The sequence below is a fragment of the Larimichthys crocea genome, chromosome II (genome assembly GCF_000972845.2).
Source record: "Larimichthys crocea isolate SSNF chromosome II, L_crocea_2.0, whole genome shotgun sequence".
NCBI lineage: Eukaryota > Metazoa > Chordata > Actinopteri > Sciaenidae > Larimichthys > Larimichthys crocea.
The window spans coordinates 4,125,807-4,152,599 of record NC_040012.1 but is presented as its reverse complement, the minus strand read 5'-3'; the positions used below and the strand labels follow the sequence as shown (position 1 = coordinate 4,152,599).

General features: G+C 42.8%; 2 protein-coding genes across 9 annotated transcripts in view; both read left to right on the top strand.

The window, feature by feature from the left end:
- Positions 1-26,793, top strand: part of dip2ca (disco-interacting protein 2 homolog Ca) — a 193,527-nt gene that overhangs the window by 97,026 nt on the left and 69,708 nt on the right. For all 8 annotated transcript variants that reach the window (XM_027289051.1, XM_027289045.1, XM_027289029.1 and 5 more), the window contains exons 2-5: positions 4,648-4,719; positions 14,204-14,314; positions 17,295-17,420; positions 22,271-22,609. In XM_027289051.1, the coding sequence (XP_027144852.1) occupies positions 4,648-4,719; positions 14,204-14,314; positions 17,295-17,420; positions 22,271-22,609 (648 nt within the window). The remainder of the gene's footprint in view (positions 1-4,647; positions 4,720-14,203; positions 14,315-17,294; positions 17,421-22,270; positions 22,610-26,793) is intronic.
- LOC113747817 (tripartite motif-containing protein 16-like) lies at positions 7,443-9,396 on the top strand. Its single transcript, XM_027289080.1, has one exon. It carries the CDS (start codon positions 7,661-7,663, stop codon positions 9,335-9,337), a length of 1,677 nt encoding a protein of 558 aa, XP_027144881.1. The 5' UTR covers positions 7,443-7,660; the 3' UTR covers positions 9,338-9,396.

The window sequence follows — 26,793 nt, the reverse complement described above, 5'->3', positions numbered from 1 at the left end:
TTTTTAGGTGTTCGATAGATGCAACTCTCTCTCTCTCTCTTTCTTTCTTTATCTTCCTTTCTCTGCTTCCTTTAATCAATGTCACTCTTTCTCCTGTCCCTTCCTTCTTGTTCCTTCCTTCTCTTTCTTTAACTGACTCGCTCTTCATCTCTCTCTGTCTCTCTCTTACTGTATATGGTCATGGAGGCTCAGCCTGGCTGTGGGGAGGTGATTTAGCAGAGCAGAGTCGCAGAGTTTTCTTCCGAGGCTGCAGTTTTATGCAGAGCACATTTGTGCATTATACGGCCAAAAGTATGTGGACGCCTAATCTGCTGATATGACAGCCTGGACTCAGCCTGGCCGAGCACTGGCGTTTGGTGATGATGTGATGAGGTCTGGCTCGCCGTCAGCTGTTGGCAACAGTGTTTATTTTATTACGGGAACGACGATAAAGCCGAGCTGAAAATAGATCTTTAATAAAAAAACAATGACGCGATGTCCATTTTGTTTTTGCACCATGTGACCTGCAGAGATATCCTTTAATCAACGAGCCGACCCACAAATCACAAACTTTCTGCATCATCGTTACACATTTGTCAAGACTGAGCGTCGGTTCTTCATTGTTGAATAGCAGCAGAGCGAGTAACACTTCAGAGGAAAAAAGAAAAACAAGAACATCTTGACGTCCGCCGACTAAAAATATGATTTGTAAAAAACGACTAAAATGTGACTATGATGAATAAACATCTCCATGTAGAGACTCGTCTGAACTCGTTTGAACTCTGGTTGGATGTGGTTGAGTTCAGGACTCTGTGTAGATCAGGGAAATTCTTCCACACCAAACTTGGAAAACCATTTTGTGATGGTCCTGGCTTTGTGCACGGGGGGGACTGTCGATACAAAGTTGGAAGCTGTGTCTTCAAATTTCCTTCACTAGAATTAAGAGGTTATGAGAAAAGTCGAGGTGTCCACTTACTTATGGCCTTATGATGTGGAATAACAGCATTCACACCCTAAAACATTTATGTAAAATCTGGAGGTTATCACATCATCTGTGCCACCCAGAGATGTGGCGTACGTGACAGATTTACACATCGACTGCGCTGCTCGACTTCGAGGTTAAGAGCAGACGAGCTTGACGTCAATGCGCGGAGTCACGGAGGTCGCAGCCCGCTGTGTGTTTACGTCTGAACGTCAATAATTCATAGGGAGCTTATAGCTGACATCAGGCTGCTGCATGCATCTTTCAAAACTATTTAATGCACTTTACTGGAGAGATGGACTGTAGTCGGAGGTGTAGTTTACATGGACCTGACTGTTTGAGAGCAGCCTGAACTGAAGCTGTGTTTGTACTTTGACTCCCTCACTTTAAGTTTGGACTAAATGTCAGAGAAGAGCTTTTGATCGAAGAGTTTGTGTGCATGTTGGAGAAAATACAGGACGGTTAAGACGGTTAAGAAGTTGAGCTGAGCGGCTTCCAGATGTGAATCTGTCTTTTAACACCTGGGTTCAACCCAACCTCCGTTTGTTTGAAGTGAATCCAATGCAAAGTGCCAAAAGCTGCAGTTCCTCTAACGTCCACTCGAGGCTGGCTCCAGAAGTGAGTCAGTCTCCATAAGTCCCCATGTCCAAATGTCCAACTTCACAGCAGAAATAAACATGTTTACAGCCTGGTACAAAAAACAGTTTTGGTCTCTGTAGCTAATTTCCCCGTTCATGACAACTGTACTGAGGGTGAATGTATATACAACTCACCTGTTCAGGTTATATTAAGGCTTAAAGTTATGCAGGGTTAAGCCAGGTGACAGGTGGGTGTCGTTACAGGTGGCTTGTTTGAGCACCCTCACCTTCATCTCCACCCACGCTCCCTGTCTTTGCACATTTTTAAATTCAGTCACTGCGTCCGCCATCACGGAGGCTACGTCCATGTTTTGTGAGTAAGACTGACGTCGCTGTTTGTGGTATTATGTCGACTAAAAGATTCATCGATTCTCAGATCTGCACTTCTTCAGAGAAAAAGCACAAAGTTGGAGAGAAAAGTCTGAAAAGAAACAGCAACATTTGATGTGACGGAAATCAGAAACCACAAAGTTTCTCTCACCAGAGCTCACGGCCCAGACGATGATCCGTGAACCAACTTAAACCAAAGCCTAACCGAAGCTTTGTCAGATCATAAACTGGATTTATAACCGTCATTTAAAAAAAAACAAAAAAAAAACTGTTGCTCTAAAATGAACTAATGACGCGTGTTAATGTTTCATTTAAAGGATCATTAATACGACACGGAGGGTGACGCTCATAAACTTAAAGACTTGTTTCATTCGACATGCTGCTCTTGGAGTTTTCCGCACGGTAGCTCTTGATCATCCTGACTGACCGCCTGTCTCACTGACTGACTGTTTGACTGACAGACAGACTGACCGCCTGTCTCACTGACTGACAGACAGACTGACCGCCTGTCTCACTGACTGATTGGATGGCGCAGAGCTGCTACAGTATCCGACGGATGAGCTCGCTGACTGACACCTTCATTTCACTCAGAGTCCTCTTTCCTGATAAAATCCCAATTAAGTCTAGAAGATGGCTGCGTGTGTGTGTGTGTGTGTGTGTGTGTGTGTGTGTGTGTCACTTTAAGAAGTTAGTATCTTGAAAACAAGGTCAGACCTCCCTCCACTCGTCCCTCGTGTCTCAGCCTCCCTCGGTGTCTTCTCTTTTCAAACTGAAGCGTTTGCCAGCTTCTCTCTCTCTCTGCAGGGTAGTTAGCTCCCCTACCCGAGATGCTAATTATTGCCATGTGCTTTGCCTTCACACACACACACACACACACACACACACACACACACACACAGTGCTGACACTGTCACCGATGACGTCCGTGCCCACCAGTTGGGTTTCTTGATCCGAGCCCTGTTAGTCACATGTATGTGTGTTTAAGGAGGATTTGTCAAGTCAGCCGCACAAACAGCTTTTTTCCGTGTTCGACAAATCCGCTGCAGATTTAGCGCCGCTCAGTCTGTTTCCTGCATCTCCCGCTGCTCCAGTCAGCCGACGGTTTTCACCTCTAAACCTTATATTTATTTATTTTATTTTTTAACTTGGTCATCCTCAGCAGCCGTCTCATTTTTATATGAAGGAATATTTGGCATGTCTGAGAGTTGTGTAGCTGTAAATAGCAGCATCCGCTTATGTGTGCATGCAGGATGAGGTGTGGAGGTGAACTCTGCAAAACAGATTAAAAACATGTGTATGAAGGGGCTGGTTATTAGATTATCTTCTCTATTGCTTCATTGACAGGCAAGATTCATACTCATATTTTGATTATTTTGACATGTATTGCATCAATATGAGTCAACGTTTCAGGGGGAAGAAATAAGTGATGATGATGAGATTTATTTCTGGGGCGTGCACTAAAGATGCATGTTGCCTTATGTTTGGAGATATGAGAGAGGCTGCAGCACCACAATGATGAAAAGTGGTGATTGATTATAATTGTATTAATTCTTTGGCTCTTATTGCACTTTATGTAAGGAAGTTTAATTTTTATGGAAGATAAAAAGTGACCTAATGGCAGAAAAAACTTTTTTCAGTTATAAAAATGCTCTTGTGATTTCTAAAAGTTGGTCAGCAGCGTAGCATCCGTCCTTTTGTTTAATCTTTAAACTTCATATTTAGTATTTTTATTGTGTTTTGAGTGTTTTTCCTACAACATGTTTTGAATTGAATTAAAAAGAAGAACGTACTGGAGCTGAGCCCGGTTCTGTTGCCTGCTAACGGCACACTGAGTTAGTAAAATAAAATCTGATCCAGTTTGACCAAAATCACTGAATACAGTGATTAAGTTGTGCTCGTACACATTCATGGTCCACATACTGGAGGTTAGAGGACATGTCAAGTTTGACTCAAATTCCCATGACGCTTTGCTCTCAAGTTGTTGCCTTATTTCACCAAGAAAGTATTTGTCAGTGACGCCGGGTGGGGTTAAACACATTCAGACACTGTCAATCAAAAAACGAGCTCTCAGCTGATTTTCATTAACTCTCCAGTCATTTCCCAAAAATCTCCTGGCTCTCTCTGTAAATGTGGTGAATCCTGTCTGGTATCCCCTGGTGGTTAAAAAACACAGTGGTTATGAAAGAGTTATTGGATTCAGATGTGCTTCGTGGAAAATCTGCTGATGGCTTGTTAGGTAGGCTCGATTCATCACGACGCACGGGGAGATCGGTCAGCAAGTTTCGAGGTGGTTCGTCGCACCGTGAAAGGTGAATTAACACACACTGCACAAACCATCTGGTTTGGGTTGACTGGACAGAATGACTAAGCACAATGTGATTTTGAGTTTGCAGCTTCAATGTCGTTTGTTTCTATTAATTCACTATCACTTCATAGCTTTGATATCTCTGATGAACTTCTCGTGTTGTAGCCGCAGTCCTTTTCGCGTCCTTTCTTTTGTCTCTTGGGAGCCGACCCATCGGGTCCGGCGAGAGGTATCGAACAAAGGGTTAGGAGTGTTGTTAACCAGGTCACAGTGTCAGGTTATAGTCACAGGAAGAGAGTCACACCTGAGGAGAGGTGTGACTGTAAATACGATGGGCGTGCTTTGTTCCAAACTGTACTACAAAGTGAAGAACATGAAAAGTAAATGTCTCTTTGTCTCTCTGTCTCTGTCAGGTGATATCACACAGAAGGGCTATGAGAAGAAACGATCCAAGCTGATCGGAGCCTTCTTCCCACAAGCACCAGGTAAAGCTGACCTTCCCTCACCGCTTCCTGTCAGAGCGTTTTCATAAATGTCAGCTCATGACGTGTCGTGATGGCCTGTGTTTAATCAGAGCGTCTCCTAGAAACATAAAAGCTTTAACAAAGTAAAAAAAAAACATCATAAACATGCATCACCCAGAGGTTTTTCTAACCTTACAAGGCAGCTGGATTTGTGAGATCACGAAATCACGCAAGAATCCATCACGCTCTGCGTTTGTGTCCGAGCACAGTTTGAGTCCTACAGCTTACAGGGTGTGTAACTATGAGACTGTTCGGTTAGCGTATCAGAACTGGAGAACAAGCCGTCTTCTTCTGGCTGACATCGGTACGAGTTTGCCTACGTTATGGTTCGTTGACCTGGTTGCAGTCCGCCCGTGATCGACGGTGATAGGTAGATGGTTCATCAAATGACCTGCCAGGTGTTTTTGTTCCATATGGTTCCCATCGATGACGTCCCAGATGGTTCTGACTAAGTCGTGTCAAGAAAAGCAGAAAGAAAACTGTTGCAGATAAACATGCAAATTACAGAAAAAGTCAGAATCGAGTCATCTTCACACGAAAGGTTAAACAAGTTCAAATGCTCTTTACTTGACCAAAGTGATGATTTCTACCTCTGGACTGCTCAAAACTCGAAGTGTTAATCATGTTTGATCCCAGATGCACCATCACGATCTTCTCACAGATGTGCAACGATTTATTCAACCTCAACGGACCAGATCGGACATTCAGGCAACAACAACAACACACAGATTCAACACTTAATCCCAGTTGGAGTCTTGAAATTGCTGAAATAATTGCTGTGTGTGCTCTCTCATAGAAACTGAGTACATGCTGGACTTTGACTTCAGATTCATAAAAAACTCAAACCTGGCAGCGTATTTTTCTCAGAACCTCAAAATCGGACCTCCCGTGAGCACTCTGTAAACCATTCTCATTGAAAAAGGCCAAACAAAGAACATTTTGGGCATGTAGAGTATATGTCTGTCTGACACAGAGGAGTGTTATTATGAAACAAGTAGTATCTTTGTTTCACTGAAGGGTCTGCGCTGGGTTTCAGCTCCAAGAACACACAAAGAATCCGATGTTTATTTAGACGTTTTTGTCCGATAGACGTCTGATTTGCACTGTTTGGGTTTCTTCTAAAAGGAAACTGGAGACATTCATCCTCCTTCAAACTGAATACGTGTTGATCCTGATCCTGGTACACTTAAAAAATCATCACCAGTTGAGTTGTTTTTTGGTAATTCACCACAGACGGATGTTAGCGAGTCGACCGCAACGGATCTAAAAGTCCATTTTGAAGAAAGACAACGCATCAGGATGGGACTGGAGCGTCACTGGAGACCAGCAGACAAACTGGCACTGCCAAAGCTATTACTGGAATACACTGTGTGTGTGTGTGTGTGTGTGTGTGTGTGTTCATAGGGTGGGGGTATGTCAGGAAGTGCATTATGGGAAGGAATGAGGGGTGTGGGATGGAGAAAATGTGTGGTATTCAAATCCAGGCCCAGTGGGGGGTCGACCCGAGTTCGCTATGGGGGACCGGATGACACACACTCCTTCCTCTGTGCACACACACACACACACACACACACCAGTAACAGACAGTTGGGCACATGCATAAACACAATACCCCCTTTCTCTCATTTTCAGTCCCTCGCACACACACACACCTTACACAATACTCCTTTTCACATGCACGCACACACACACACACAGACACACACACATAAAGCAGTGACACACATTTCTTTCCTGTTATGTATTTCATCTCTGAGGCTTGTTAATCCGCCCTGCTCGGCTCAGTCACTCATATTGTTTGATTACAGATTTTACGGTGTTCAAAGTTAGTCAGATTTTCATGGTTTCACCAGAGACTGTATAAAACATGGACGTTATACTCATGACGTCACCCACCGGTTCATGTAGAGCCACTGTGAAGCTCGGTGTGGTGACTGTACCCGCCGCCAACTTGGCAGTGCCGCCTCCGTCTCCTTCCAGTTAATCTAAAAATGGGCAAAGAGGCGGAGCTGAATGACGCCTGGGTGTTCTTATAAGCCACCTGTAAGGACACCCACCTGTCAATCAAAGCGTCCACGCTCTTAATCCTGCATAACTTTAAGCCTTAATATAATGTGAACAGGTGAGTTGTATATAAATTCACCCTCAGTACAGTTGTCATGAACGGGGAAATTAGCTACAGAGACCAAAACTGTTTTTTGTACCAGGCTGTAAACATGTTTATTTCTGCTGTGAAGTTGGACATTTGGACATGGGGACTTATGGAGACTGACTCACTTCTGGAGCCAGCCTCTAGTGGACGTTTTAGGAACTGCAGTTTTATTATTTTTTTGCACTGCCGCTTGTTTTTTTTTCATTATAGGTTAGTTTACTCAGAGAGAACTTTAGTTACTTGCAGTAAAATACTTGTCAGTTATTGTAACAGTTGATTGTTACACTTGATGATGCAGTTTTTAGTCAATAACTGTGTTTTCTGTTGTTTTTGCAAATTTCAAGTAAATTGGCAAAAGTAAAGAAGATGCGAATGAACGTTTGTTTCTATCTGACACTGTTACGTGATTATTAGGAGTTGATTCACAAGATGAGCAGTAGGTAACTTCTAATTTTGGTGTTTTCAAACTTAAGTACTTCAGAATATCAAAATACATTCATGGAAACATAACTAGAAACTAGAAGAACAAAGGTGTAAAGAGTTTTATGATTTTATGGGAATGATTGTTCCCATTGTTCACATAACATCTCAAACCTGAATAACCAGTGTTAACAGTTTTCGTTCTCAGAGCCACTCCTGTTTCTGGAACGAGTCCTCCCTCTCTCTGACATGTTTATATGACGTGAAATCTAATCAGCCATCTCTCAGTCATCACACACCTGCTCGTCAGAAAGTTTAGCTCGGTTCAACATGGCACAAGGAATTCAACTTGAACGAGAAAGGTTCTCCTGTTCGATCTGTCTGGATCTCCTGAAGGATCCGGTGACTATTCCCTGTGGACACAGCTACTGCATGAACTGCATCAAGCACCACTTTGATGAAAATGATCACAGGAGCATCTACAGCTGCCCTCAGTGCAGGCAGATCTTCATAACGAGCCCCACCCTGGTGAGAAATAACATGTTGGTGTTTGTAGTGGAAGAGCTGAAGAAGACGGCGGCCCAACCCAAGGTCCAAACTGCTCCTGTTGATGTCTACCATGCCAGACCTGAAGATGTGGCCTGTGATGTCTGCAACCTGAAAGCCTTTAAATCCTGTCTGCAATGTGTGGCTTCTTTTTGCAAGGAACACCTCCAGCCTCACTATGATGTAGCTCCGCTAAAGAAACACAAGCTGGTGGAGCCCTCCAAGAAGCTCCAGGACACCATCTGCTCTCATCATCAAGAAGTGATGAAGTTGTTTTGCCGTACTGATCAGCAGTGTATCTGTTATCTCTGCTCCAAGGATGAACATAAAGGCCACGACAAAGTCTCAGCTGCAGCAGAAAGGACTGAGAGGCAGAGAGAGCTCTGGGTCACTCAGAAGAAAATCCAACAGAGAATCCAGGACAAAGACAAAGATGTGAAGTTTTTTCAGCAGGAGGAAGACGCTGTTAGTCAATCAGCTGAGATTGCACTGAGGAACACTGAGAAAGTGTTCACCGAGCTGACCCGTATCATTGAGAGAAGATGCGCCGATGTGAAGGAGAAGATCAAATCCCGGGAGAAAACCGAAGTGGGTCGGTTCAAAAAGGTTAAAGACAAGCTGGGGCAGGAGATCACTGAGCTGAGGACGAGAGACGCTGAGCTGGTGAAGCTCTCGCACACAGAGGACCACACTCATTTCCTATTAAACTACCTCTCGTTGTCACGTCTCTGCGAATCTACACAACTACCCACCGTCAATGTCCGCCGTCTCCGCTACTTCGAGAAGGTTACAGTGGCTCTGTCAGAAGCCAGAGATAAAATTCTGGAGGTTCTTGGTCAGGAATACGCAAAGATCGCAGAGACAGTAGCTGAAGCCGATGTTTTACCACAAAATCCACAAGCGGAGCCAAAGACCAGACCTGACTTCTTACGGTATGCATGCCAAATAACACTGGACCCAAACACTGCAAACGCACGTCTGTCGATATCTAAGGGGAACAGAAAGGCAGCGTTCACGAGATCAGAACAGCAATGTTCTCAACATCCGGAGAGGTTTGCATGTTCCTGGCAGGTCCTGAGTAAAGAGAGTCTGACTGGACGTTGTTACTGGGAGGTGGAGAGGAGCGGCAGAGGAGTCTTAGTAGCAGCCTCGTACAAGAACATCAGCCGAGCAGGGACCTTCGACGAATGTGTGTTTGGACACAACGAGAAGTCTTGGGCACTGGATTGTTACAAAAACAGTTACGAATTCACGCACAACAACATAAAAACTCCCATCCCAGGAACGTGGTCCTCCAGAGTTGGAGTGTACCTGGATCACAGTGCAGGTATTCTGTCCTTCTACAGCGTCTCTGACACCATGACTCTCCTCCACAGAGTCCAGACCACGTTCACTCAGCCTCTCTATGCTGGACTTTGGCTGTCGGATGGAGCCAGTGCTGAGGTTTGCCAGTTAAAGTAGTCAGTAGTCGGTGTCAGTCAAACAACGGGGGGTAAGGGGAGCACTGTGACAACTTTGTGATGGCGGGAAACTTATGGAACATGAAGTATATGAGTAAAAGTGCTTGAAATGTTTGATGTGGGTCAAACCACTATTTTATGAAAAATTATCCTGCTTTGTAAGTAGTTGTCACAACAACTCGATGAAAGGAAGAAGTGGAAGAAACAAGATCAGCCTTTTCCTTTGTGATCAATGTTTAAAGTGCTATAAATCTTTGTAGTTTCAGTATTTCTTCATCTGTAACTTTTACTGTAATTTGGTGCCATTTTTTGGGAATTTCCTTAAAAATCTCCATTTAAACTCAATGTAAATATTCACTCATTATTAATTTATTCAAAGACGTGTTCATCATGTGATAAATTGTGTGCAAGTTCCACATTCAGCTGGTCTTACGCTCACAGTTAATTGGAATGAATGAATTGGCTTTGTTCCATTTAAACTTTGTCCCTATTTTCAATATGATTGGAACAATACCAAGTTACAAGACTTCTTTCCAGGAAACTGTTTGAAATATTATGAAATTATTTAATTGGCATTCCAACTTCACTGAATTTGTCTGCGTCTTCTGTCGAGGCTGCAGGAGCTGCACTGTTTTTACTTTAATATCCACATTTTGAACCTTATGTCATGCCATGGTTGATTTTGATTGGCAGCGTTTTGTTCAGTATCAGTGACACTCCTGCACGAAAGCTTATTTGGCACTAATGCTGATTACTGAAACGATCTTAATCTGTTTGGACTGCTGGTTTCTTACAGTAAATGTGACACATACAACAAAAATGTGCCCGCTTGCTTTACATGTGAAGTCATGCCAATAGTAATAACAAACAAATCTGTCCATGAACAATGCGCAGTCACTGTGAATATGTGTCTGCAACAATACCCAACAATACACTGTGCATTTATTTTACCTGGCTGTGTGCTTGGAGAATAGGCTGTTTGAATGTGATGGTTGGAACAATACGTTCCAAATGGGTTCATGTTTTTCTTGGTTTTATTCAGTATGTAAGTTACGTGTTCTTAGACCAATGACTCTTGGACAGTTGGGAAGTTTTTGTCTCAAGAAAATCACAAAACATCTTCATTTGACTGATACTCGTTTTTCCTGCACATGCAAAAGACGTTGAACTACATCATCAACTCAGAAGGTAATCAAACTACTGGTGTAACTTAAATTACACCAACCGCTGTCCTACACTGCTCAGCATTTATGTACTTTCGCCTCTGAGAACACTTGAACATCCCTCATCCAGAATGGGCTGCGAGCCATGTGCTGCGAACTCTCGTAATGATTAATTCAGTTCCTTTGTTAGCGTTTCTTCTCTGTCTTTGATCCGGGAACACACTACAAACCTTAAATTATACACCAAGAACAGCGGAAGGCTCCGGAGAGTTCGTGTTCCGACTCCCTAAAATTATATTTATACTCTTGGGAAAGCTTTTAAGGAATTGGAAGATGGTTTTTGTTGAATTTTGGCACCGTGTCTCATCACGGAAATGTAGATTTTTCCACTGTTACTTCCTACAAACAATAATCAATTACCTGTAAATCTGTGTGTGCTGCACATTTGTTATTATATTTTATGAGGCTCTTAGTTAAGATTCATCTTTGTAGAACATCCAATCATATCCTGTGCTGTGTTTAGGTATTACTCTCTGTGTTTCCAGTATATTTTTATGTTACATTTAATAAAATAATCATCTGTTCTGTTGTTTTGTTTTTCTTTTTTCTTCATGGCAATAAAGTTTTTTCTTATTTTGTGAATGGTGTCCAAAGCCAAAGTGTTTTCAGTGGAGTAAACCATCTGGGAACTGCAGTCTGCAGGTTTACGGTTACATTTTATGGCAGTTGAGGTGCTGTTGGTAGTTTTCAGGGTTGTCCACTTCATCCATCTCGGTTCTTTGTTTCTACAGGCGGTGGTTGACAGAAAGGGAATGAAGCAGAGTCCTGCATTGATTTTCTTTAAGGCTTCATCGTGCGCCCGTGTGTGAGGTCTTATCATGTCTGGGTCAAATAGTGTTTGTTGGATCACATGGATGGAGCATAACTGGGGGAATTAAAGGTGGAGCTATGAGATTCTGGAGAAAGATTGTTGATATTGAACACACCTCAGCTTCAGTGAGCTCGTTCAGAAGCTCTGCCACCCAGAATCATGGACGGTACGACGACAACAAGCCTCCTACGACGTAGAAGCAAATGTGTTTTTATTTATTTTGCATTGATCCAAATAATCCCAGAAGCTCACATGCAGAGAGGACGAGGCGGTTTCAGGACGGGCACCAGGTCCAGAGAGTGATACAACTTACACAACTCTTCTGTTACTATAGCAGCATAACATCACAACAACAGCAACATATCTTGGCAAACTAGAAAGGAAGCTGGATGTCCAACATGACCTCACACAGACAATCACAAACATTAGCAAACTGTGAAACAGCATAATGGCCTCATAATGACCCACACACAGCACGCACAGAGGACTGTGAGAAGATGATTATCGTGCATTGGATTAGAATCACATACTCACCTGTCAGACTGATGATTTATTAATTACACATCAGCTACCTGCTTGTATTTTCCCAGCAGTAAAGGAAGTGGCATGTTACAGACCTCGCCCATCTGACACAAAAGAATTTTCAAACAAACAATAACACATGAAGGCTTTCTGCAGGCAGACATGCAGGTGCACATTGTGTAAAGGTCACCGTGAATACCTGTGCTGAATATTACGGTAATGCATCATCAGCAGTTGTTGAAATAATTAAGTGGTGAACTGACATTACCGAGCCGAACAATGTGAATATCTTCTGTAGTTTCTGTGACTAATGAATAAAAGGACAAAGTATATTTCAACGTATGTAACATGATCTTGTTTTATCAGCCTAAGCAATAAGTTCCAAACCAAACTACAACTGCTTCGCAACGTAACTTGCATTACGTGTGCAACTTACGTAACATACGTAATGCAGCGTCATCTTTTCCTAAACGTACCCAAACTGCGACCATATCAAAACTTATGTACATAATTTACATGTGTTCAACATATTTAATGTGATCTCTTTTTAAATCGATAGTTTTGTTGTCTAAATCTAACCAAACTGTGTTTAACTTACATAATTTATGCAACGTGATCTATTCGAAAGCCTAACCAGGTAGTTTTGGTGCCTGAACCTAAACAAACTGCTACTATTTTTACTTACATTGTGTATTTAACATACGTAATGTTTGTTACACAATCTTTCCCTAAACCAAACCAGCTCGTTTTGGTGTCTAAACCGTAGCCATTTCGTAACTTACGTACGTAACTTCCATTATGTGTTTCACTTACGTAATGTGCTGTGTAACGCAATCTGTGAAACCTAACCTCCTTTTGGTGTCTGAACCAAACTTTCATTGCCTGTAACACAATCTGTTCCTGAAACTGAACCAAATGTTTAGGTGTCTGAAACCCAACCGATCACAACTTTAACCACAACTTGTTACCATGTCGACAAAATGAACTCACGTAAAGTTTGAAAGGCATTAAATTATGTAAGAAATGACTTTAGAAGTGGTTTGGTATCTGATGCTAATGAATAAAAAGACAAAGAAAGAAATGCAGACAAAAGAAAGTCAGAAAAGAGTCAGAAAAGAGACAAAGACGTTTTTAGAGGACAAGTAGAAACAACCTGGATGGAGGAATTCATCCGTCCAGACTCCCCAGAGGAAACAGGAAAGCGAGGTATTTCCCAGACCTGTCATATAGTCCAGCGCTGGCTGGTAGTCGTTATACGGCCGGCTAATCAACTTTTAGCTTTTCTCCCGAGCAGCAGAGAGACTGAGCGGAGCTGAGAGCTCTAATGAAGACAGACGAGGGTGGAAGTGTGAAGCTGAGATGGATGCTCATAGATCCACAGCTGGGGAGCGGTCATAGCTGTGGTGGTTATCATCAGGATTATTGATTGGTGTGTAGGGAGGGTGTTTTCTCTCTGAGTGTGTGTGTGTATGTACCTCACATGGCTTTGATTTGATTCAAGAAGTCCACATACAGTATACATTTCAGCTCATAGCCTTTTATTAACTTTAGTTTTACGATTAACTTTGTTTTTCTTTAATCTATCTGCGGTGTGTTTGAGAATTTTCCCCTCAGAGCTCAACTTTATCCTGCTGAATGTGTTTTATTTGAACAGTGACTGTTATTTGTTGTGACACTACAACAATTTCCTTGAAGCAAGTGTGATTTCCTAGACAGAGTGTGTGTGTGTGTGTGTGAGTCATTGGTGTCATTGTGTCGTAGATCAGGGGTTTTCAAAATTGGGTTTTCCCATTTGTTTCTTTTACATTTTGGAGAATCTGCGTCACTTACAGTATTACAGTAGAAGTTATTGTTACTGTGATGCTGAGGAGGACTTCTGGACTCGAGGAGCAGCTTTTGTAATGATTTCTGAACAGATTATGGATGTTTTAATAACGGTAACAATACCCTCGGGAAGTGTAGGTCACACTGGATCGAAAAATATGTGTATCGCATCTGTGCATTCAGATTTGATGGAATTGTTCCAACGAAAACACTTTGATTCAAATTACGGATATAGAAAAACTTCCAAAATACACAAAAATCATGAACGAGGAAGGAAATCAGCATACGTGACATAACATAACTTGAATATACATCTTTAATGTCACCTTGTCTATTAACATTTTCACTTCAGATAGATTTTCCTTAGCAATGGTGGTTGTTTAACAATGAAGACGCAACTTTACAACGCCATCAAACTGTCTTTTGTCATTGTTTTGTTGTTTTGAACATACAGTCCCTTTTTTAAATTCGAACCTTTCTCTTCTAGAAATGGATCGGCCCATGGGCCAGGAGAGGAGAACCCCGGTCACCCCGTCCTCGTCCTCCCGCTACCACCGCCGGCGGTCTTCTGGCTCCAGAGACGAACGTTACCGATCAGGTAAGAGGAGACGAGTGCGGTGGTGATATTACCGATGATGTGTGACACGCTGGCAATAGAAATATTTGCTAATCACCATGTTAATATGCCTAATTAATCACCTCATTAGCATAGTGTGTGTGATAACTTTAGCAAGACACGATAAGACTTTTTAATTTTACTTCAATAAAAGTGATGATGTGATTATAATTTGAAGGTCTTTGCTGCATAAATATGCATATCAATGCATGGAGTTCATATTAATATCAAAGAAATACAGACGTATTGGCTTAAAGGGGCAGTGCACCAATTTTACACTTTAAAATCAGTTTGCTGATCACCTGACATTGTATAAAGTCTGATGACCCTGAAAAGAAGCATTTACCAAGCAGGTAGAAGTAACACTATGGAGTTGCATTATGCAAAATGATTGAACGATTAAAATTAAAGATATCTTGACCAATGTTGCTGTGATTTTGTTTTTTAATCTGTCTGAGGCCCCAAATTTACAGGAAGTGGAACACCAAATCCCTGTAGTACCCTTTATATTTACGACCTCTGCTCATCGGTGCCTCGTGTTCAACGGGACAGAAGGGTGGTGTAATGCGCTGTAAGAAAATTGTGCAACATCTCATCAGATCTTGATAAACTAAAGTTCCCAGTAACTGAGACCGAGCAGAGTTTGGACTCTATAATTGAGTCCAGGTAAGGGTCCTGTTTTTCTTTTTGCTGAAAGGTTTCGGGTCTGTTTACTGTCAGTATGTTATATATCCACTCAAGTGGACCCAAGCCAATAAGATAAAGTTGACTTTAATTCTCCCACGCTTGGAGAAACCGGGGATTCGCTATCAACTCTGATCTCGTGATGCGTCCTAAGCATCAAAACAGAAGATTTGTAAAGTTATTCTGTGGGAAGGATTTTAGGAACGTATGAAAGCTGTGATTTAAAAATAAGAGAAAGATTGTGTGTGTGAAGGCGTTTTTTGGTGCTGTTTCATGACAACAGTTCTTGAAGATCAGAAAAAACAAGCGGTTTGGTTCACTGCATTTTGTATTTATTAACCTCGGTTCAGAATGTCTCCGGTGTACAATAACCGACTGATCCTGGATAATTGGGGCTGATATATAATATACAAAACTTTAAACCTGTGAACTCTGGGTTTGTTCATCGACGCATTCCCTCTCGTCAACCAAAAAATCTTTGCAATCTAATGCAGTTAAGCCCAAACCCTCCATTACATCGCAGCCCATCACTGTTCTGGTCCGTACTCCATGTGACTTCAGTGTTTCAGAAGCGTTCTTCCCACCAGACTATGTTAACTTGCTCAGATTTTTCTGGTTTATGAGCTTCTAAATATGTAAATATGCTACATAGTCCGTAGTACTCTGGCTGTTTTTACGATCACGCGATCACAGCTGTGTATTCTTGATCGAGCCGAGCGGAGAGTTGCTTCTGAAACTGACCACGGTGCTTTTGCTGGAGTTTGAAACATCGACTAGAACGATTAGTTCTAACCCCTCACATTTTAGATGTGATGATAGAGGCTTCGAGAGTCTGTACGTTTTTGGTTTGGGTACCTTGAAAGTGCTTGAAAAATGTTTGAATTTCACTCGTAAATATCTGCGTGTCCGCTCTCCAGTCGTCCCGATGTGTTTTTTTTCTGGCCCGTTCGATATTCTCAGCCTCTCTCTGCAGAAACAGAGTCTGGCACAGATCTGTCGGGGGGAAAAAAGCTTTTGACAAATCTGTCACAGCTTTTGCAACATGTATTGTTTGGTTCTGTTCCTTGTGGGGTCCAACAAAGATTATTCCAGGATTAACTAAGGATTTTAACTTCAGTTCTTTTCAGTGAGATCTCATTTATAAGAATCTGGGGTTAGCTAAAAAGATTATATGTCCAATGTTTGAAAGATGTTTGATCGGACAGAAAAAAAATCCCATAAGAAGCTTTTTTAACCCATTAAATAGAAAAAGAAAAGCTGTGTGAGCAGCTTTAAACCGCACACACACTCACTTTCACACTCAGTGCAGTCACACTCAGTCAACCATAAGACAATAAACGTGCACTTGAGATTTGAATTACCTCCGTTCCCCTGCATAAGCACACACACAAGCCAAACAAACGTACATCTGTGAGCCCCATTCATTCTGACAAATGCTTTACTTATGTCATTATCGGGCCGGCAGCCTGTATCGTTAGCCGCTGTGTGTTTGCCTTCTGCCAGCAATGGACACCATTCAAACAAACCCAGCTGTGGCCGTATCGCAGCGCTTTATCTCGCTCTTAGAAACAACTCATTTGTAAAAACGTCTTCGCCGACACTCCCTGAACTTAATCCAGACGGAAACCACAGGGCCTCATGGGAGCCGCTGTCGAGCTGGGAATGTTTGTGTACGTAAACTGAAAGTGAATAAATGAGAACACGGCGCTCATTGTAACGAGAACACTGCTGCACAAACACAGAGGCCCGGCTGATGGTGGTCCTCTGTCCTTTGGTGCTCGGCGATGGACGGACTTTCTGATTTGTCTATTACTTAACACCCGTCCATGATGTTTACACTGGCCACAGAGGTGATTGGTGCTGAAAAGTCAACTTGTTTTCTGAGGTTTATGGTTAGCAGAGGTGGAAGAAGTACTCAGACCATTAAAAATACTACGACTACTGAAGAAGTATTATTAGCCAGTATCAAAAGTTAAAGTAGAAAAATGTCCTCCTACTTTAAAAGAGATAATTAGATTGTTAAAACATCAATCATAAGAATTTGTTTGAACTGTCTCTTTACTGTATTTCTGTGGTTCCCAACCCCGGGTTTGGGCCCCTATGAAGGGTCACAAGGTCATGAGGTGATTAATGCGAGAAGTAATGACGAGTAACCAGCTTACTGACAGCTGTCAGATGAACTCAGTGCAGTAAAAGTACATGCACAAACAAAGTTTACCAGTGTGTTGATTTATTGGGAACACTAAATCTGACCTGAGATCTGCTTGTTTGTCTCCAGACGTGCACACAGAGGCGGTGCAGGCGGCCCTGGCCAAGCACAAAGAGAGGAAGATGGCCGTGCCGATGCCTTCGAAGCGGCGCTCGCTGGTGGTCCAGACCTCGATGGATGCCTACACGCCACCAGGTATGGAAACAGAACACCGACACGATATGTTATAACTCTAATTAAAGTGTGATGTCAGTCAGGTTAATCAGTCATTCAGCGAGTCTGATGAAAGCTGCTGCAGTACTGCTGCCCTCCTCGTGTCAGCGGCATCGGCCGGTGATTGAAGTGGACGAGCCTTTATTGACTGTTTTCTCTGTGAGACCTGGAGATTGATGTCCGCTCTGTGTGGGCCAACTGGGAATAGCTGACTATCACTGTCAGCTGTCAATACTGCAAGAAAAAGAGGGACTACTTCACTACACTTTCTGCAGTCTGTACTTTTTTTAAGCGGATTATGGAAGTGAAGATGTAGACTTCTGCAGTTCATAAAGTTTACACACAACTGAGAGAGAGAAAAGGCTCAAGATGGATCAATTTTTGAAATTATTTTCATCAGAAGTGGCAGAGAAGTTAAAAGGGTCCGAAATCTCTATCTTTTGTCCGGCGCTGTGGTGAAAACACAGGTTTGGTGTGGACTGCTGCAGCCAAAATGTGGCACAGAAGTTAAGCTGGGTCCAACTTTGCAAAAATGCAGCCCGACGTCACCGCGTGTCCGCCAATCAGACACTCAGATTGAGCAAACCCCTCCACAGCCAATGACCTAATCTCTGATACTCTACCTGTGTGTGTGTTCTGGCTTTGTTTATTCCATGAACCACCTTCTAAATCTGAGTGTGACCCTGCAAAATAGAGACACTAAGAAGTTTAATTTGGTTTGGACCTTTTTGGTGACTCCAGAATTAAAAACCATGGAAGTCATGACAGAGTAAATGTCTTAACACAGGAGAGATTTTGATGTAGAAAGCTCTAGTGAGACTCAAACTTGTTGAAGGACAGAAACCCTGCAGAGAATTTGCTGAGCTGTGATCATGGATGGATCCATTTGGACAGACTTATATTTCCTGCTGTCAGTGAATCAGTTATGTATGCATCAACCTCAGAATCCCCTCATCTCCTTCTTATACATCTACATGATTATATTTAGCTTGAGTGGTGTGTTGAGGGAGTTCAGATCGTGTACCGGATACGTCACACAGTTGATTTCATCCCCGTAGCGTGCGAAGCAGGATCTGGATCCGTCCCCGTGCGGGCGGCGGTGGCAGTCATCCATGTCTTTATGGCGCTGGTGTCATTTAATGAGGGTGTTAATGAGGCCATTATTTCTCTGGCTGCAGGGTCGAGCTTCACAAAGATTCACTGAACGAGGCACGATTTAGACTCACAGTGCGAAAGTACAACAGCCAAAGGTTAAATATGAAGTGTTTTATTGGATCAAAACAGATTGTGCAAGTTAAGTCTGATAAATTATAAGATTTTCTCATGAACACTTGGAGAATGTTCCTCTTATCTACATCCCACTTCTCCGTCCTACTTTTCCTCCCTGCTACTCTTCAACTATAGACGGAGATGGATGCACCGCTAACATTTAATCCAGTCATTATCGAGGGGATAACCTCAGAAAGAAACAGAGTTTGTATTCAGGTCTCAACACTAACTTTTAAATGTGGTTGCCAGGCATCGGTTTTTAGTCACCTTATACTTGGAGTAATTAGGACTCTGCAATTATATGTCAGCATGTGTTTAAATCCTTTATTACGGTGACTGAGCATAAATCTCTGCGTCATCAGTTAACGTGTCCACCCTCAAATCTCGGTATACGAAATACCAGCATGCAGTTGTTGTTCTTCACAGATCCCTCAAAAATGAATTGAATGTGAGTAAATGCATCATCCCCCAGTTTCAACTGTGACGGCAATATTGAAATATCACTAATGCAACAAATATTAAACATTTATTCATGTTGGTGTGCAGCTTTTGTTGTTTCCTGTCTTGTCAAACAGTGGTACCCACCAATGCCAATCAAAGTACAAGAATCGGTTGCCAATTTCTCCAAATAGTTGCCAAAGCCAACGTCAAGCCCCTGTATGTTGGACACGTTAACTGATGATGCAGGGATTTACGAATCATCTTAACAAACTCAAAATCTCTATCAGTGCAAGGAACAGACATTTTTTATCATGATGTGAGACCACAAACGTTCAGAGAGGTCACACTGAAAGTTCTGCCAGATCGCAGATGTTTCCTTTATCTGTTTATCTCCACGACTCCCTCCGCTAATAAAAATGACAAATGATAAATAAAACGTCATAAGAAAACGTGTTACATCTCACAGAGGAAAAGGGGGACGAGGTCGGCATTATTAGAGATTTTACTTATTGTCATCAAATCCCACGAAAGGACCAAAAACCAACAATGTGTCAGTTTGACTTCCTGTCCGCGGCTCTCAGCTCAAAGCCCATTGGGCTACTGAAGACAATCTTTACACATGTCTTAATTATAGGTGCAGTAATTTCCCAAAACAGCTAACATTTGTCAAACAGGAGGAATTAGTCAGGGACTATTTTTAGTGGCGGATTAATCCACGTTAACTGTTTACAGAGGAGGAAGATGATGGAGGATCAGGTCATTGTTGGCTTTGGCGTCTTGATTATGTAGAAAATCACACGGTCACTGTCACCAGGTGCTTGCTCATGGTCTGAATGGTTGTTTCTCTGTAAGAGTATGGTCTGGACCTGCTCTCCATGGACTGAGTCATGAGATAAATTCTGTTATACTTTGAATTAAATCTGGGTATTTTAGCGATTCAGGACGAAATCCAAACATGAACCGGCGATCACGGCGAAGTGTCTCTGTTATTTTGTCCACCCCCTGTGCAGCGAGCAGACTGTGTAAATGTGGCTCATAAATATAATAATATAATATAAATTATATATATATATATATAATAAATACCACACGCAGATTTATCGACAGACCAACAACCAATAACATAAATTCTTCATAAATGCACGACAGACTGTTTGTGTACTGTGAAGGCAGAATACACAGAAGTACTGCATGTACACACACACACACACACACACACACACACACACACACACACACACACACACACACCAACAGTACTGCACATTAGTTCTACATTTTACACAAAGCTGCACACTCACACATGTACACACAGAAACACACACAGTCCAACTTAGCAGAAAGCGTGTCCTGAGGGAGCCGTAAAAGCAGTCACACACACACACACACACACACACACACACACACACACACACACACACACACACACGGCTGTCTGTCTGCCAGTGAGGTTCAGTCGAGGACAGCCGAGTCGCGTGTTGCCGAGCAGCGTGTCGTATCGTGCAGAGTCGACAGGCGAGGAGGGCTCTGATGTGCTCTTTATTGGCTTCTGACTGATTCGCTGCGTTTTCTCGATTTCTCAATGCATCGTTAAAAATGTTTCAGCTTCACGAAGAGCTGCTCTGCGTCAGGGACTCGTCTCTTTGTGTGTGTTTAGTTCATGAGATTCCCGGGTTGCCTGGCAGCATCTTATTTTTGTCAACATGTTTGTGTGTTTTTGTCTCCTCGGGGTCCTGCTGTTAACGAGACGCTGATTCAATCAGGCGTGTCAGCAAAGCACTGTGGTAGTTAAGGTGTCAAGACCACGTCGGGCCGCACCACATTTTAAATGTCAAATATCAGGAAGGACAAAACATGTAACCAGATGACAAATATTTTAAGATTTGTTGAACATTGTTTGGTTTTAAAGTCTTGAACAGACAGTTCAGAGTATTGATGTGCGTTTGTACGAGGTACCTAAAGTAGACGGAGGTTTTGGAGACAGGAGGACGAGCTGTGGACGGGGGCAGCAACAGAAACAGATTTTAGCTGCCTTAAAAAACATCCCACCTTAAAAAGTAAAGTCATTGTGTGTTACATTTAGAGCATATCATCACTCTCTCCAAAGCCACCACACTGACAATGTCACACAACAATACAAACAACCTAAACATCCGAGGCACCTGTGGACCAGCAAGTCCTTTGGTTGTTTTGAAAAGAGCATAAACCTGTTACCGAGCATGGATCCGTGTGCGTGTCCCATTGTTGGAAAAGGTCGACTCCATGTTTGATGATGTTTGTATGAAGGATTTTGAGGTAGTCAGCAAAAAATATCAACCACAAAGGGCACGTTCGTCTGTCTTTATTACCTCCCACAGACAGACATGTCATGTGTTACCTGGCGGTACACAGAGATACACCCACCGACTGTCTCCACCTCCACTACGCCCGTTATGGTGGACTTTATGTGTAGCAGGTGTGCACAACCTGGTTTGAATACATACAACACAACTTCTGTTGTCAGCTACGTCACGGCAGAGTTGCAACGATCAAAACCAGTTGGGCGACAATTAAACTCTGCTCTCGTCTTCACGCGTCAACAACGAGCCCGTTAGATTTATTTAGTCATGACGAGTGTCTGCGTCCATCTGATCAACCTCCAGATGAATCTATCACAGCCCGATGTTCAGTCTGCTTCTTCATGTTTGTGTGAATGTTGTCTGTTTGTTTCACACCCACCTGTGTGTGTGTGTGTGTGTGTGTCTGTGTCTGTGTGTGTGTGTGAGAACTGGGTCATCTGTTGTTGTTGATAGTCATATCACCACGATCAGTGTCATAGCCATGGGCATTATGGAAATCACATGCAAAACATGCGCACACACACACCCACCCACACACACACACACACACACACACACACACACACACAATTTAGCGTTCAAAAACAAACTCCACTCTGTTCTCCGCCTGTGGCGACTCCAAACAGATGGGAGCTGAAATGTTTCCAGGCTGCAGACAATAGACGGTGACAAACATGGACAGTATTTGTCTCTAAATATAGTGTTTTATGTATCAAGACGGGGTCAAACCATCAAATAATCTGTCATGTCTCTTCCACGTCCATTGTCCGTTTTCCTCCCCAGATACCTCCTCAGGCTCAGAGGGCGAGGGACAGGGCGACGGAGACGAAGAGGAGGGAGGAGACGGCGAAGAAGAGGATGGAGGAGGCGGCGGAGGGACCTCGTCCAGCCGGGAGGGGAGCATCAGCATGGAGCACTGGATAAGCCGAGCCATCCACGGCACCTCGTCCACCACCACGACCACCTCCTCCACGGCCTCCTCCTCCTCTTCCTCCACTCGCAGCGGGGGGAGCGGGGCAGCTGGCGGCAGGCTGGCTGACGTGCTGGCCCAACACGTTCACATCTCCGCCCACCATCACCACCTCCGCCATCACCATCATCACCACCACCACCACAAGACAGGTAAGAGGTTGGGTCCACTCCTTCAGCAAAGACCAGAGACACAGTGAGCAAACAGACACAACCTGAACCAAAGCAGATGCTCTGAGCGAAGTCTAGACACCTTAAGCAAACTCCAGACGTCTTTAGCAAAGTCTACACACTCCACTCTTATCAGGGCGAAGACAAATACCTTTAGCCAAGTTCAGAAACACTGCAGAGACCCAAAACATCCTCCACAGATCCCAAACCCAACAACATGCACACGTCCTTAAGTCCAGACACCTTTAAGGACTTAGCCATCTCCCGAGACCCTTAACCAACCCGCACCGCCCATAGCCAAATGCACATAGCAAAATCTAGACACACTGAGTAAATTTACTGACGTTATTAGCCGCATTCAGTCATCTCAAGCAAAGTCTAGACCAGGGGTGTCCAAACTGTTCCACAAAGGGCTGCAGGTTTTTGTTCCAACCAACCAAGAGCAAACAGTCTGACCAATCAACTCTCTGAAGACTGAGATCAGTTGATTAAATGAGTCAAGTCTGGGGTGCTGCTGTTTGGTTGGAAGGAAAACCTGCAGCCACACCGGCCCTTTGTGGAACAGTTTGGACACCCCTGGTCTAGACGCTCAACCCTGAGTCAGAGCGAAGACTAAACGCATTTAGCCAAGTTCAGAAACTCTCCGAGACCCGTAGGTAACTCTAGATTCTCAACAGAACCGACCCTAAAGTCCAGAGAAAGTTCTTAACCATCACCCGAGACCCTTGGCAAGAACAAAGGCATCCACAGCAAAGACCTACCAAGTCTAACTGCCTTGTACATTTACCAAACTGAAGCGAACACCTTGAGTAAAGTTCAGACACTCTTAGAAACCTTGAGACCCAAATCTGTATCTAAATGTTGTCAAAATGCCGACATAATCCGACACGACATCCTCAGCCAAACAAACACTCAGCAAAGTTACAGAGTCTGTTAGCAAAGGCCAGAGGCTCCTCAGTCGACTCCTTAACTAAATACAGACAGCTGTAGCAAACTTATCTCAACCGGATTTTCACATCCACTCCAACCCAAATCCAGCTGCTTTTATTTTTGTAGTTTTCTAAAAAAAAAAACCAAGCAGAATTCGTCACATGAAATGTCACATTTGGCTTCTCAGTTAGCCGCTGTTCAGATTTCAGATGACACGTGGAGGGAAGGTTGGCGTCGTATCGTCGTTGTTGGAGTCGTGTAGAATCTAAATGACTTCCAACAGGATTAAATGAACAAACAGGAAGGAGGAGGGCTAAATATTTAACAGCACTCTCTACGATGTTTGAAACTGCCTTCAGGATCATTTCAACACAGCCTCAATCTCTGAGACACAGAGAGGTTTCAACGCGCTTTACTTTAAAAAGTGATTTCCAACAAAAGACAGACAGATTTGCATAAGAGAGGTTTAGACATAGTGTCAGTGTGAGTGCTTCACAGATAGAATTATGTTAAAAGACGACGTAAAAGAAAACATACGTAAAGATAAATTTAACATTACTGATGCAAATTTGGATTCAGAACTGTTGTTACAGTCCTAAATTCTCGCTTTGTGCAGTGATAATATACTGTTTTGACTTTTAAACACTTTTATAATAACTGATAAAAAAAAACGACCGTCTTCCAAAAAGGATGATTAAAGCGTTGTGTCATGCATATATTTCTCCTGCTTTCAGTTCCTTCAGAACTGAATACAAACAAAACACTTAATGTATTCCACATTTTTCTGACGATCTCGAATCCTCATAAGACCTTGTGGAGGTCTCCGAATCCCAGTTTTGGGAACAACAAGGCCGAAAGCTGCAGCAGAACTTCAGACTTCAAAGCTCGTCAACTATCGTCAACTATCCTCGAGCTGATTCAGTTGTAGGTGAAGTTGAGAGGTTTTCTAAAAAGGGTTTGTTTGGCTGTGTGTGTGTGTGTGTGAGGGGATCAGCATACAGTAAGTAAGTGGGTGGGCTCAGTCTTTGAAGTTTAAACGTGTGAACTGGGGGTGTTGGTGAAGTGTGTTTAGTTGGAGGGTTTAACAGTTCTTCTGCCTCCTGTATAAACTTTGGTCTGTTTGTTATCTGTCATATGTCAGAAATTACCGCAGTGTGAAGTCGTATTGATTTTGGCATTGACATGTTCCAGCGTTATAAAACGGAAATTTTAATTTGATGGACTTCTGTCATGATCTTGTTTTATCATTATTCAATTTTATCCAAACCAAAATGAGAAATCAAAACTTTTAATAAACTCTCACGACTAAAAATGCCATAAAAAAAACAATATTTGTCCAAAACATTCTGAAAACCTTCTCATGAAAAAAAACAATATTTGTCCAAAACATTCTGAAAACCTTCTCATGAGTAAAGAAAAACAGCTTTGTTTGTGCATTTTTCAGATTATCTGTATAGTACAGCCTAAAAATTCAGATAATTTACTCAACAAATGAAAGAACAATGAATCCATTTACTTAAAGCCAAACCAAATTCAGAGGTACACATATTACAATAAGTAATTTGAAGTATTTTCAGCATTCTGAAACAATAAAACCTGTTATTACTTATTATCTAAGGACAGCTTGTCAGCTCCGTACTAACACACATTTTCCCGTATATCTGAAAAAGTGATGCACTGACACTACAGCAGGGTGGAGGTTCCTTTCAAACTGCTTCAAAACAGACGGTGCACACATAAAAGTGAAAAAACTGGCCTGCTGCTGTCAGAGAATCCAGTTTCCCCACTGTTTGCTGAGGTGGCGTCGTGACTAAACGCTCTGGCGGCGACAGGTTTGTTTTCATGCTGGCACCGTTGGCATCCACAGCTCTGAAGATAATGCACGGACAGCCACAGACAGGAGAGGCCCCCGCCAAGTCGGCCCAGCCAGCTTTCAGCCTTTTCAGCGCTCAAATGTGACAGGAGAGGTTTTTCCGTGTGCACCCTGTTGGTTAGTCGGTTGGTTTGTTTGTTTGGGACCTGTTTCTGCTGATTTGCAGTGTCACCGCTCCCCGCGGTCTCAAATTAGCAAAGTCGGAAAGACGTTACAGAGGAAGCAGCTGCTGAACGACAACCAGCCTGGTTTAGAGAATGAGCTGAGAAAGATGGTGAAGGTACGAGATAAAAAGAAGGTGCTAGGAACGAATGGTTTTAGGTCAAATTAATCCTGGAATCATTCTGTTATTGTATGACAACGATATAGCCTCTGGGGACAACGACCAGGCGTCAAATCTAGGCAGAATTTCAGCTAAAGTATTGCATCTCTTTTGCTCTCCAAAAAAGCACCATTACACAGACTATACTCGATACTCGAAACCAGAATGCGCCTGGTGCCAAAGTCTTAGTCCCTTGCATACAGATTCGGCTTTCATTACAGATATTTGTTGAGAGACTGAGGTAGAATGAACTCTGAAGAAACTGGAGGGCACTCTGTGAGTGCAGATCTCTGCCAAGGTGATTGGTTTCTACAGTGATGTTTGAGGTGGCCGTTGTGTTTTGTTGTATGTTCAGTTCTTTTAGCCACAGACACCAGTAGTGTAATTGGAAAAAAGGTGATTTGTGTATCTGCCCCATGGTTTCGGATCTGTTCCAAACTGTAATGGCTTCTTCCACCGAGTTTAATGAAAACTGGCGAGTTCTTCCACCAATGGCAACAACACAGAAAACATAACCTCCTCGGTGGAGCTGATACATTGCAGGATAAAAGTTAAAAGCAGCTCTCTCTGAATCATCCTGAAATTACCGTCACTAGTTTTGGTTGATTCAATGAATTTACACTTGTGTTACTTCATTGTTGGCATAAAGAAACCTGAGAGAAAATCCTGGAAGTTAACTTTTGACCTTCATCATCCAATGAAACTGGCTTCTAGTCGATATTTCGTGGTCAGTTCAGTGAGCGTAGAGAACGTGCACAGGAGTTCTGTTGAAAGGTTTATTGAAGCTTGATCAATGTGAATGGAGGATTTATCAGTACACCATGACATGATGTCAGCTCTAATCTGAAGAAGCTGTCCTCTCTGGCTCGTCTATAAGCCCATTGGATAGTGACACAACTACTCCACTCTGTCTCCAAATAGTCATTAGTCTATAAGGGAGGAAATATGTTCACTCTTCTAGTGGTCCAACATTGTTATCTGTTATAGATGCTTCTACATTATGTACCAATCAGTTGTGTCGAGGGAGTGAGAGAGACGCCA